This window comes from Channa argus, chromosome 16 (genome assembly GCF_033026475.1).
Source record: "Channa argus isolate prfri chromosome 16, Channa argus male v1.0, whole genome shotgun sequence".
NCBI lineage: Eukaryota > Metazoa > Chordata > Actinopteri > Anabantiformes > Channidae > Channa > Channa argus.
Genome location: NC_090212.1, coordinates 9,876,399 through 9,888,645, shown reverse-complemented (window position 1 = coordinate 9,888,645; position 12,247 = coordinate 9,876,399). Strand labels below are relative to the sequence as shown.

The window sequence follows — 12,247 nt, the reverse complement described above, 5'->3', positions numbered from 1 at the left end:
CTAAAAGCAAAACATGATTGGTTCACTGTTGGTAGACTTTATCGAATAGTTAGTAAGGGATAGAGATAATCCCGCCTTAGTGAATAAACTCGACTAGCCATTGGATAAAAATCACTGGACAGTGTTCTACGTAAATACTGGAAATTACGTAACCAGGTTCTGAAGTGTGACCAAAATTCCTCCTGAATTGAATTCACCACAGCTAGCTGGGGCAACTGATTGTATTGGATATCCATTCATGATTGTATACATTAATCGTAAAGGACAAAGAGTGGGAAATGTACATGATATTCAAGAGATAACGTCGCTATAGTCACAACAATGCACGTGTCTTTAAGGGGTTTGGCCAAGGTACTGTAGTAACTGTTATGTATGAACTGGGTCAATAATGTGAAACATACGATGTTTAAACATTGCACAGTCATGGACCAAAGAGTAAGTAGGAGGGAGTTTAGGAGCAGATCCTATTGGCTGCTGGAGGATGATGATAATGTGGTTAACTGAGTTGGAAAACTGTTAGCAATAGTTGATAGCTGGGTGAAAGCTCGTACTAAAAACTATGGCAACCCAAACCAAGGTGATCAAATAGATACGTTAAAGGTTTACCAGCGTATATCAAGAGAAAATCATCAATCAATCAATTCTCCAATAGACTGACGGTTTTCTGTTTTTATTGGATTTCTGTTTAGCCAGTTCTTCATGGATACTTCAGAAGCTCCTGCTCATGGCGGGTGCGCATTGGTAAGTCATGCCACAACATTATTCGACTGCTATTTAAATGATTTTGACGTCAACAATATAACTTTTTTTGTGCACCAGCTTTTGCTCTCAAAGGTATTGAATATGACCAGGTTCCAGTCAATCTCATCAGAGATGGAGGTCAGCAGGTACAGTATACTGATTAACAGGATTCAAAGGCAATACAAACACCATGCTGCACTTATTGTGTTTTAGCACACTTTGTGTAAAGCAAAGTCTCAAGTAATTGTATGCTTAACATGCTCAAATACAGCCTTGATGGTGTTTAAAGAAAAAAGTTAAAAATGTTATTTTTTTACTTAAGCTTACAGAGCAGTACAAAGAATTAAACCCCATGCAGCAAGTACCTGCAGTGGAAATCGATGGAGTCACTCTTTCTCAGTCAGTGAGTCTGAATATTCCACAACTGTCATTTTTCAAAACTAGGTTTTATGCAGCTCATTGTCCTGAGAATCTTAATTTTCTCACGCAGCTCGCAGTCATTCAGTATATTGATGAGACAAGGCCGGGGCCTCGGCTTCTTCCGGTAGACCCAATCAAACGTGCGCAGGTTCGATTGATAAGTGATCTTATTGCCTCTGGAATCCAGCCCTTACAGGTGAGAACAACACAGTCAAAAGCGTTAAAAAGTTACATTCAAGCAGAAGGATGATTGCCATTTAAGGCCAAGCCTGATATAAAATGGATTTTAATGTCATAAAGGCAGTATCTTACCAGTATTATTCCTGACTGTTTCAGAATTTGTATGTGCTCCAGAAAATAGGGGCAGAGAAAGTGCAGTGGGCTCAGCACTTCATTGATCGTGGTTTTCAAGGTTGGTTGAATCCTTGTCTTCACAACTGTATGAGCTATCATCACCTTATGATTAATTTACATGTACACTTTCCAGCTCTAGAACCAATTCTGAGGCAGACAGCAGGGAAGTACTGTGTCGGTGATGAGGTAAGAGTCATATCAAATACCAACAATTGAAAGGCACTAGAACCTTCACAATCTGATTCATGTTCTACCTTTTAGATATCCATGGCAGACATCTGTTTGGTTCCACAAGTCTACAATGCAGAGAGGTAAATGGTTTATTTTACAGTAGTACACCATGTCCTGCATCTCTCAATATAATTATGTAACATGAAGTCCACCCCGTTGGTCTAAGCCCTGCTGAACAGAGAAGCATGATCTCTCCGTTTCTCTCATCTTTACAGGTTCAAAGTGGACGTCAGCCAGTATCCACTTATCAAAAGGTTACATCAAACCTTACTTGAGATTGATGCTTTCAAAATGAGCCACCCATCTTGCCAACCAGACACACCTGTTGACCTGCGTGCTTGAAACAGCAGCTCTTTAGATTTTAGGGAGTCCTGCACTTCTGTGCATTCTTTAATAAAATGTTTTGGAAATTGTTACATTTCAGTCATGTTACTTTGAATAAAGAGTTTAAAACACTTTAGCATTTTTATTTAACTTTTGTCCAGCTTATCACTTTACTGTAAAAACTACACTGGTATAAGGGGTGGAAGAGGTGGAAAACAGTGGTGTGTAAAACATGCTGATCAGAGATTTGTTATGCAAAATGCAGAAGCTATCACCCACCACTCGCAGCATATTGTCTCTGTGAAATTATGGATCATTGTGGAAGAGACTCAAAAGGGAAGCTATAATAAGTTGACAGTTGATTATATAAAGGCAATCAAGTTAAAATACATTAAAAAAAAAAAAACACTTAAAATACAGTTGGGTATATTTGATCATAGCATCCTCTGTCTTTCCACAGTCTGCGATCCCTGGTAAATCCGTCATTTGTCACCAGGAATCTTCATTATGCACTTGACTGTGTCGTCATAGAAAGCACCAGAGCAATCTGACCCACCGAACACCAGGACTGTGCAGTGAACAGTGACATTTTCAGCCTGTTCATGCTTTTCTGTGTCTGTTAGGGTGGAGCACCCCAAACTTATCATGCTGTGTCCTGCACGGGGCTTGGAGGAAAGCAGAGGAGATGCCACTGAACTCCACATGTTGGTATCTGAGGAAATACAGATCTTTCAGTACATGTCTTACTGCCACACATGTAAAACAATTATGGACTAAACTGGATCTCAGATTCTATATTTTATTTTCTCTATATTAAGTGTAATGTGGCAAAGATAAACTACTTACCAGTGTTGAAGATATGGACATCATGCAGGGCTCCAATTGCACTGCAGCCTCCACTCACCAAGATCCTGTTGTCAGACACTGGGACAGCTGCATGGAACCTGTTAATGTACAGGCAGGGGAGACATTTCATACCAACAGTTCACCTTTAAAAAAAAGAAATAAATAAGTGAAATGGTATATTTCATTAATTACAACTGTTAGAGGCACCAAAAATATTAAATTAAGATAACTACATGGCACATGACATTTATCAAGGCTGTTCTCACCCTCGAGGTAGCGGTGGCATGTTCCCACACTTCACAGCTGTGTACTCCATGAATCCTTCACTCAAAAATAAATATCATTGGAAATCTAGACACAAAATGATCACTCAGTGCCATGGCTGAATGTTCACCTTACCTAGATCCAAGACGTGTAGGTCATTTAGGTAGGTTGCAGTCTTTCGGCCACCAAATATTATCAACCTCTGTGCAAGAAGGGTGGCAGAGTGTCTGTTCAATACAAATGTCATAATGTGATTGTTGGGGGAGGAAGAAAAGAAAAAACAAAAAACGGGATAAATTTGCTATAGCTGTTTTTGAAAAGAACACTGACCCAAACCTAGGCAGAGGTCGGTCACCCTCCACAATGGGCTTGTACCAGAGTTCAAACTCAGGGTTGAAGATATACAGAGCATTGCTGCAGAATTTATCCCCAGAAGAATGGCCTGGGTGCACTCCACCAAAGACAAAAAGCTCTTTCTTATAAAAAGCTGCTGAGTGATAAGCCAAACTGGGAACATTTCCTTTAGCCTACATGGTTAAAATCCACGAAAGAAAATTTAAAAAAAAATCTGTATCTTTGCTTTAATATTTGGTAAGAAATTGCAACACATTTGCAACAAACTCACAGTGACAAGCTTCCACTTCCAGGTCAGAGTATTAAGGATGTACAGCTCGCTGTAGCGCTGACCCTCCCTCAGGCCGCCATACACAAAGACGGACTTAGAGTCTGGGTCATAGGTTGCAGAATGTCCTTGGGCACATGGAGGAACAGGTCCATAAGCAGAAGAGTTTATGGGGAACCAGAAATCATTGTCTGGGAAGAGGTCAGGCAAAAAACATGGCTTTTATGGCTTTTGCAGACTTTCATTCTGGTGCTTTAATGTTATCCAAGAACCTGACATCCTTTATGGACGTTAACATTAAACAAACTAATAATTCAGCAAACTCAACTGACCTAATTCATGCTTCCACAGCCAGTCTTCACAGTAGTTCTGATCTGCTGTTTCCCCTCCGATGAGGATGGCAGTGTCTGGGTCACTCAGACACATCGTATGGCTCCAGCGCCTCGATGGATTCACTGAAACTAATCAAGAGCTTTGTCAAAGCGTATTTTGTGCATCATTCAGATGGGATAAGTGGGTCATGGGTTTTTGTTTCGGACCTTGTCTGTTCTCATTTTTTATCTGCACTGTCATTTCTTCTTGGCTGTTCATCCTCAGCAATCTCTTTTTCTTGGGTGTTGAAGCTCGGTCCGTGTCCTCAGAGAGACTGTCCATGTCCTCAGAGCTCCATGTCAGGTGGCCTCTCTTACTAATGACTGTACGTCTGGGCGTCTTATCCTTTTAGCATCACAAAACCACATAAGTTAACTTATTTCATTAATATTTCTTATTTCTTATTTCATGTGTCCACAGTTAACCATTGTTTAGCACGAGTCTTACCGTAGGCCACACCTGTGGTTTAATTCCCACAGTGGAATCACGGCTGTCAATTTTATTGACCTGCATCTCAACATAGCAAACACTGTCGCCCAGACCTGAGGAGTTGGAATTTATCTGCAAGAATGTGCATTAACTCAAGCATTAGGATTCATCAAAACTAAAATTGGAGACAGCCAAAGAGCAAGTACTGTACTGTGAATTTGTCTCACCATTTCATGTCCTGCATTTTCATGTAATATGCTGGAGAGATCAGTTGTACTGTGCTGTTCTGCAAACAGACATTTGCTCTGAAGCAGAGAAGTAGTGCTGAAAAGACTGGATTTATCCTGTGGCTGGGCACAAACAAAACAAACTGTACAATATGATCTAAGAACCACATGGAGTGTACCTATGATTGTGGGAAGGTGTATATCTTTATGCTTGAAAAGAAAGACACTGTTTGTTTTTTTTTAAAGAAAACTTTATACCTCTCCACAAACTGTGAGCACAATCTTGCCATAAACTCCTCTCCTGCTCTTTTCTGCTGCCTCTGTGACTAGATCACTAGTCCAGTCACCCTCCCAGGTCAGACACCTGAGAATCAAGTCAAAAATCCAGCTACATAGATTCGTTTTGGGGGGAAATTAACGAATGGCTTTTTGTTCACATACCTTGTCTGAGATGTCAGAGTCCCAATTTTCTGAGGCTGCACCTCAGCACTGACGACAACCTCGACGGAGATTGTTGTTTGTTCACTGCACTTCCACTCTCCAAGACCAAAGATGACCAGCTGTTTAGGAAGAGGCAGTGGGATGTGCACTTGGAAGCACCTTCGATTGGTTTTGCTGCGGAGCGTAGACCGAGTCAACGGGTGTTTGAATAAACTTGTTTGGGGACAACTACAGGATTTTCATTAAAATATAGCTCTACCTGATGAACTGACGAGGAGCGTCGCGCAGAGACCAAAGAACATAAAAATCCAGGCTCCCCATGTTGGTGCAGGATCACGGTTGTCTCCTCATTCTCCATGAAAAAAACCCCAGCTGATCATATTACTGGGTGAACCTGAGGCTTCAGCAAGCGTTTCTGATTGGCCGAATTGACTTCGAGGCCGCTATGAAAACGCGCACCTGTGACGCGCTATTCATTAACGTATCGTTAGGATACAACGTGCACAGGCTCAATTTAGCAACATTTTACTGAGCATCTTTCCACAACTAATGATGTTTGTACTGGAGTTTCTTAAAATAATTGGTTTAAAAGTCACGAATTTACTCCTTTTATGGATTTCGATTTTTGAGTTTGTTGCCTTGTTACCTCCATAAACCACTGAAGAGCACCCCTCAAAAGCTGTCAGCTTATTTTTTATATGGTTTAGGAGACTATTTCTAATGTTGAGTCTTTCATTTCTATTCGGGAAAAAAAAAATCACATTTCGCAATTATATTTGGAAAAACTCTTTGCAGCCCTGTTGTTCTTGTTCTGCCCCCTACATAAAGTTACCAAACCGTTTCAAGTGCCTTTAGGGTTTACAAATAACACCTTACAAATACTACTAGACTAGATTCAGCCTGATGCAGAAATTTGAAATGCATATCATCAATCATCACTCACATCTAAAGTAAAATGATAGCATTGGAGTAGCACTGTTTGTTTAGGAGCTATTAAAGAACATGTTTGTCCTTTTGCTTATCGAGTAAATATGAGTGACACTACATGAAACTCCGTATTCAGAATGACCCTTGGGAAAGAGCTGAAAATAAAACCGTGTTTCATCAGCACCTCTAACAATTACATCAATCCCCTAATGTCACAATTTAATGGAATCACATGGGATCCTCCTGAAGTCCTTTCTAATCCTGGATGTGCAGTTACAGTACACACCATAAGTCTTAATGTTGTTTTATAGCTACAGGATACATTAACATTTAGCTACTGTACATCCAACTACTTAATGCAGATCACTTAGGTTTCTCAAATTAATCACAAAGAATGCAAGACAAACTTCTCTTTATTTTTTCATATAAATTTCAGGACTAAGTGTCAACAGTAAAGGTACAGTACAGCAAACATGGGAAACTTTAAACCTGCTGCTTTACATTTGTTTACAGCATCAGCAGCCAAACCTGACATCTTTGGAAACATGCTCATATATGAATGTGGAAGAAGCAACCGTTTTAGTAGAAACAAGATGAAACAAAGCTATTGAACACAAACAGGAAGTATGTTCCACACACTTGAGATATTCAGAAACAAACACGGTGACCTTACTTACACAGACCTGTGCACAAAATACATTTAGATGAACATTAAAACTGCAAATTAAAGGGGGTGCAGCAAATGTAAATATTGAATCTATATTACATAATAACAGCTTCATGTGATAAGGAATGGCTTTTATTTAGGTCATAAAAAGCCCACTCTGGAAAGCTATTACCACTTGATTCAGTACATTCAACTCATATCTTTCACCAACACACTACTATGACTGCAGACATGTCTTTGCACAGTTAGTATTTTCAAATGGTATCCTTATTATGTGGTTTGAATCAACACAGGTATAAAACATGTTTTGCCACAGAGCAGAAGGGTAAATATAATTTACAGCAACATAAAAATAACAAAAATGCTGCTGATTAAGCCCTTCTGGGCAAAATAAAATCTGTGCGTGTGTTCCCTGATTACTGCTACTATTGAAAATGTTACAGCTGAAGACAATTTAGGTTTTATGACAGACACTTGAGCAAATAGCACACGGTGCACATATGGGAACATGGTACATATGCAAGGCTTCTTCACATATTAGCAAGACACTGGAGAAAGTGTTGCCTTTAAAACAACCTGACAGTAAACGTAAATTCAACATGTGGAAACACAAGTTGAATGCAATAAAAATAGACCTGACTATATTTAACCTTTTCTAACTTCACCTTTTTCCAAGTATGGAATCAAAATAATTTGTCATTCTTAAGAGTAATATGCTTCTATAAATTATACATTCATAAACAATGAATTGAAATCTCAGGCACTGTAATAAACCCTGTAGTAAAGAGTTTTATTTCTCCATAGTGAGTAGGAGTTGTCAAACTTCAGCAGATAGGTGCCATCACCTGGAAAATCGTGGCTCCCTCCCTGGACGGACAAGTGACTGTCCTGCCGGTATACAGGTAAGATTTCAGCCAAGTTGGAGTTGGTTTGTGCCTTTGAGCCCTTCTCAACGTCGCCATTGCTCACAGGTGCTGCAGCACAAGTCACATATACCACAAAGTCAACATAACGCCTCGTATCCCAGCATTGGAAGAAAAATAAATAAACAAACAAAAAAAGTATGGGGAGTTTCATGCAGTAGATAGAAAATACCTGATGCTTATTTAGACGCCATCCAGTGAAAATGGTTTCAAGGAAACATTAGTATGAGCTACATTTAGCCTGGGGAACACATTGGAAAACAATAACTAACCTTCCAGCTCCTCCTCTTCATCTTCATCATCACTTGACTCACTGATGTGCACTGTGATAGACCGGTTCGTGACAGGACTCCAGTCAAAATATATGCCGAAGCCAATGTCATAACCGTCTGTGGCAAATTCCCAGCACACTTTTTTAGCCTCAGGAACAGTGGGCACATGAACGGTCATGATGTCGCCTCGGTACACAGTCACCACACTGTCCTTCTCTGTTCGAAGCTTTGCCTTTAGCTCTGTCAGTGCAGCAGATGTCCATGTTGCTGGAGGCTTCAGGGGCGGCATCTGGGCTGCATATTATCAGGAAGAATAGCAGTGTGTCCACAAATAGCAAAACAGCCACTCTGATATTTATCTAGCTCAAATAAACCTCACAAAAGTGTCATTTGTCTACTTAGACCATTTGTACAACATCTATTTAATATCTTAATCAAATCAAAGATACAAAATCAGCAGTCATTATGGTACATTAAGCAGATCCTCACCTTTCATCTCAGTGGAGAGTTGACAGCTCCCAGTACTGTTGTTCTCCTCACCTCCTTCCCCCAGGGTTGGCTCAGCAGGGGCCTCTTTATTACCCTCAAAATACACACACACACACGACATATTATTTCAGAGAAATTAGATGTTTATTGCCACTTACTGACAGCTTATTCAGCATATTAAAATATTAACTACCTCTGAATGCGGCCCTGAATCCCCCTTGGCTTCATCCATGTCCGTTTGGGATTGGGTAAAGTTCTGTGAAAGATCAGTATTCTGGAGCCTGAAGTGATGACAGAACACCCGCAGAATAAAGAAATCACAACAGTTTCACGGCAATGACATTTGGGTGTATTAAGCAAGAGCAGGACTCAGTAAGAGCAACATCAGAAGCTATAGGAAATTCTCTCAGCAGTAACAGGTTACCTGTCCAGCGGTCTGTTGTCGCACTGTTGGGATGTTATTCCGGGGAAAGACGAGAAAGACAGAGAAGACAGCCGCGACTGAAGCTCGGATGTAGGCTCTAATCTCTCCATGGGTGTAAAACCAAGAAAAACACTCCAGTCTGCGTGGCTGAAAAAGATGAAACTCCGCCCCTCACTGAGAAGGAGAGAGATAGACTCCTAGCGACGGCTGGAAAAACTCAAACTGCTGTGTGATAGAAACGGTCCCCGTTAACTACTGAACAGATTTATGAATAAACACTTGAGCAGTAGAAACCATCTCCCTGTGTGTGTATGTAAGTGACAGCCACTGCCCTCAATAACTAGCCACATCGTGGTAAACTGACATTAAGCGTGCCTGCATGTGGCTAGCATTAGCCACCTAGCTAAAAGCAGCAGTGCAGCTACACTAGCCAAAAACTTACCACGATGTAACGCTAACAATCCAAAAAGTCGATGGTTTTACTTTACTCCACCACAGACCGTCAGGAAAAAACGTTACACTTCCATACCCCGCCAGTCATGTGACGATGCGGATGCTTAACAGGGAAAAAAGCAGCTGAATTTTTAAGACTTCCGTGTTTTCCCGAATGTTGACGAAAATCGGCGAGTTTCAACAGAGCTGCATTTGAACTTGTTTCTCGGTGTCAATGTGTTAGTTGTATATGTTTTTGTATAGTTTTGGAAATACTTAGAAGTGTGGTAGCAGTTAACTTTCCCGGAATTCAAATATTAAAGGAAAGTGTAACTAGACAACAAGTGATGACACAAGTTGTTTTATTTGTTGGATTTTTTTATTCATTTTTAATATGTCACAAAATAAAAACACAATTTTTCCTTTTCCTGTATTGTATTGTAAAATTGTTTACACATTTACAAAACATCTAAGGTATAAAATATTGAAAAACACAATATCTGCACCGAATATCGAAATATCTCACTAAATACACTGTTGAGTCCTATTTATTCAAATATATCTTGAATGAAACTGTATAAAATAAAGTTCACATTCCTAAACTCAGAGAAAATAAGATTTACATTTGGATTTAATTGTGCAATTTTAGCGGTTTCTCTAGCAGTGACTTGTATGCTGCAGAGATGCACTGTTGCATAGATTTATTGCTTGATAGAAAGCGCTGCAGAGGTGTCTCTTTGGTCTGGGCATCAGTGAGAGAAATCCAGGGAAAAGGCCTTTGAGGGGGGAACAAAATCAAAGCATAGCAATCATTTTAATGAATTCATTATTAATTTTCCTTCAATCTTGTATCATAAAGCACCTTTTTAAAATCTTTGATGTAAATCTATGCCACAATGAAAGTAACTACATGCAGGGATTTTACATTTTATTCTTTGGACAGGACCAACAAGACTAACTTATTTCTGAGTATAAGTATTATTGAGCTATACAATGTTGCACTCACTCCTCTTTGAGAAGCGAACATGCATAAGATGCCCGGATTAAATGTTGTGCATTTAAATCCATGTCGTGTGTCCATTTCTCTTTGAAGAGACTGTTGATCAGAAACAAGGCATCACTGGACCCCAGACAGGCAGAAGTGCAAATATTTAGCAGGGTGTACAACACTGCACACACCCAATTCATACCCAGAGAAATCCCACCTACATGAAAAAAGTCACAAATAGTTTAATGAATGCAGTTTAAATTACACTCCAATTTCAAATGTTAAGTTGGAAGCCTTGAAATATGACATACCACTCATTGTAAGAGGACATGATGCCTCTATCAGCAAAGGATGTGTCAAAGCAGTGGTCAGATGAGTGCAGGACAGCCACAGATCTGCAGTGTCACAAGCCACAAAACTGTATTGTGGTTTTAGAATGAAGTTGTGTCTAAGAAGTGTAGTCAATCTGAAAAACAGAAAGAAGAAAGGATTCATTGACTCAAATCATAATAAAAAATCTATTGCAATGTATGTGCGTATGAGCGTGATAGTACCTGGTGACAGGCACAGCAGAGATGAAACTGTACACAAGACAGTGTTTTGACAGATGAGAGTGAAGCTCACAACAGACTTCGCAGAGGTGAGAGGGGAGACAGCAGAGGAACAAAACATCTGCCCATGCTGCCAGTTTGCGATTGTCAAAGAAACATTCAACCCCCATCTGCACGAAATCCACTCAAATATACAAGCAACAAGGCAAACATAAGAACAGGATCTCAAATATATGTTTCTCTGTGTACAAGGAAGGAAGCTGATGGTTTGGGTTAGTTGAATCAACTCCTGTTTAATTATTAACTCAGTTTCATGACTTGCAACCCAAAAGGATTAAATTAAGCATAAGTGTTAAAGCTAAAGCATGTTCTAAAAACCTCACATAAAAACATACTTGTCAGCATGCACCGTAATTTAGTCTCCATATGTTGTATGTTATGTTTTACCAATGTTATGTTGTATTGTCTTTACATTTAACTTTTTTTATTTTGTAAAGACATAAAAAGCATTTGTACTTGCAAAAAGTACTTTAATTTTTTATTCAAAGTGAACATAAGACAAAATTAAAGTGTATACTTGCAGATTCTGGTCTTCTAGTGGAGACCTTAATATGTGATGGTTTGATGAGAGTCATTTCCAAGAGGGAGAGAAGCAGCTGTTTTCCCATGTGACCCATCCCGAGTATCCCCACACAGAGTTGGCCGTTTTCTTCTGATGCAATCGAGTCTCTGTTTGCAGTGTGACTTTTGATGAAACATCTAACGTAACCATGTAAACAGAATTATACAGAAGAATGCTATAAATTATGCTAATAGCCATTTCCAGGCTTTTTTTCCTGAGTGTAAAAAACATAGATAAATTACCTCAGTGAGTGGACGAGATTACATAAATAAACTGCGTGCGCGCACCCGCAAAAAGTCAGTCCGGCGGAGCGTGCACGAAGGACAAATAACGTATTTTTCTCATCCTCAGTTAGTCCAGGATCTGAAGAAAAGCTATCCAAACCAGAAACTACGTCCGCCATCTCCGAAATGTTTTATTATGGACAAGAGTAGCAGAAATTAAATTACGACAAGCTTTACAACCTAGATAAAGTCTTTCTTCCCCCTGTTGCCATGCCAACAAAAACAACTTCCGAGTTGTGACGGGTTACACATTTCAAAGTAAAGGTATTGTTTTTTTAATGCTGCAAATCAGTGTGGTGTTTCATTAAAACATAAGCTATAACGCCACTTTAAACAACTTAAAAAAAATGTTACCTATATCAGATCTTTAGTTATGGATACTACTATGTAGACATTT

At 39.6% G+C, this 12,247-nt stretch overlaps 4 protein-coding genes across 7 annotated transcripts; 1 reads left to right on the top strand and 3 right to left on the bottom strand.

Annotated features, from left to right (window-relative positions):
* The first annotated feature begins 174 nt into the window (after positions 1–174).
* On the top strand, positions 175–2,201 carry gstz1 (glutathione S-transferase zeta 1). Of its 3 annotated transcripts, none has more exons than XM_067480859.1 (9): positions 175–351; positions 690–741; positions 820–887; positions 1,064–1,144; positions 1,232–1,357; positions 1,516–1,573; positions 1,649–1,701; positions 1,777–1,826; positions 1,962–2,201. In XM_067480859.1, the coding sequence occupies exons 1-9, from the start codon at positions 322–324 to the stop codon at positions 2,086–2,088; spliced, it is 645 nt and encodes a 214-aa protein (XP_067336960.1). In that variant the 5' UTR covers positions 175–321; the 3' UTR covers positions 2,089–2,201. The 3 variants fall into 3 exon arrangements, with proteins under 3 accessions (XP_067336960.1, XP_067336958.1, XP_067336959.1); XM_067480857.1 differs by having other exon boundaries at positions 180–351; positions 1,498–1,573; XM_067480858.1 differs by lacking the exon at positions 175–351 and adding an exon at positions 422–577 and having other exon boundaries at positions 1,498–1,573.
* Positions 2,202–2,341: 140 nt separating this feature from the next.
* On the bottom strand, positions 2,342–5,937 carry zgc:163014 (uncharacterized protein LOC100038766 homolog). The gene is made up of 13 exons (XM_067480856.1): positions 5,531–5,937; positions 5,272–5,445; positions 5,089–5,194; positions 4,831–4,953; positions 4,622–4,735; positions 4,342–4,519; positions 4,135–4,263; positions 3,806–3,993; positions 3,511–3,707; positions 3,316–3,407; positions 3,183–3,237; positions 2,917–3,014; positions 2,342–2,782 (listed from the first exon to the last, which is right to left on the bottom strand). Exons 1-13 carry the CDS (start codon positions 5,590–5,592, stop codon positions 2,553–2,555), a joined length of 1,746 nt encoding a protein of 581 aa, XP_067336957.1. The 5' UTR covers positions 5,593–5,937; the 3' UTR covers positions 2,342–2,552.
* Positions 5,938–6,593: 656 nt separating this feature from the next.
* Positions 6,594–9,561, bottom strand: tmed8 (transmembrane p24 trafficking protein 8). Its single transcript, XM_067480243.1, has 6 exons — positions 9,416–9,561; positions 8,974–9,198; positions 8,743–8,830; positions 8,550–8,643; positions 8,061–8,354; positions 6,594–7,839 (listed from the first exon to the last, which is right to left on the bottom strand). The coding sequence occupies exons 2-6, from the start codon at positions 9,081–9,083 to the stop codon at positions 7,622–7,624; spliced, it is 804 nt and encodes a 267-aa protein (XP_067336344.1). The 5' UTR covers positions 9,084–9,198; positions 9,416–9,561; the 3' UTR covers positions 6,594–7,621.
* A 125-nt stretch (positions 9,562–9,686) lies between these two features.
* Positions 9,687–12,188, bottom strand: noxred1 (NADP-dependent oxidoreductase domain containing 1). Of its 2 annotated transcripts, none has more exons than XM_067480238.1 (6): positions 11,809–12,188; positions 11,522–11,703; positions 10,948–11,128; positions 10,705–10,859; positions 10,412–10,610; positions 9,687–10,181 (listed from the first exon to the last, which is right to left on the bottom strand). In XM_067480238.1, exons 1-6 carry the CDS (start codon positions 11,967–11,969, stop codon positions 10,037–10,039), a joined length of 1,023 nt encoding a protein of 340 aa, XP_067336339.1. In that variant the 5' UTR covers positions 11,970–12,188; the 3' UTR covers positions 9,687–10,036. The 2 variants fall into 2 exon arrangements, with proteins under 2 accessions (XP_067336339.1, XP_067336340.1); XM_067480239.1 differs by having other exon boundaries at positions 11,522–11,673.
* Positions 12,189–12,247: the final 59 nt, after the last annotated feature.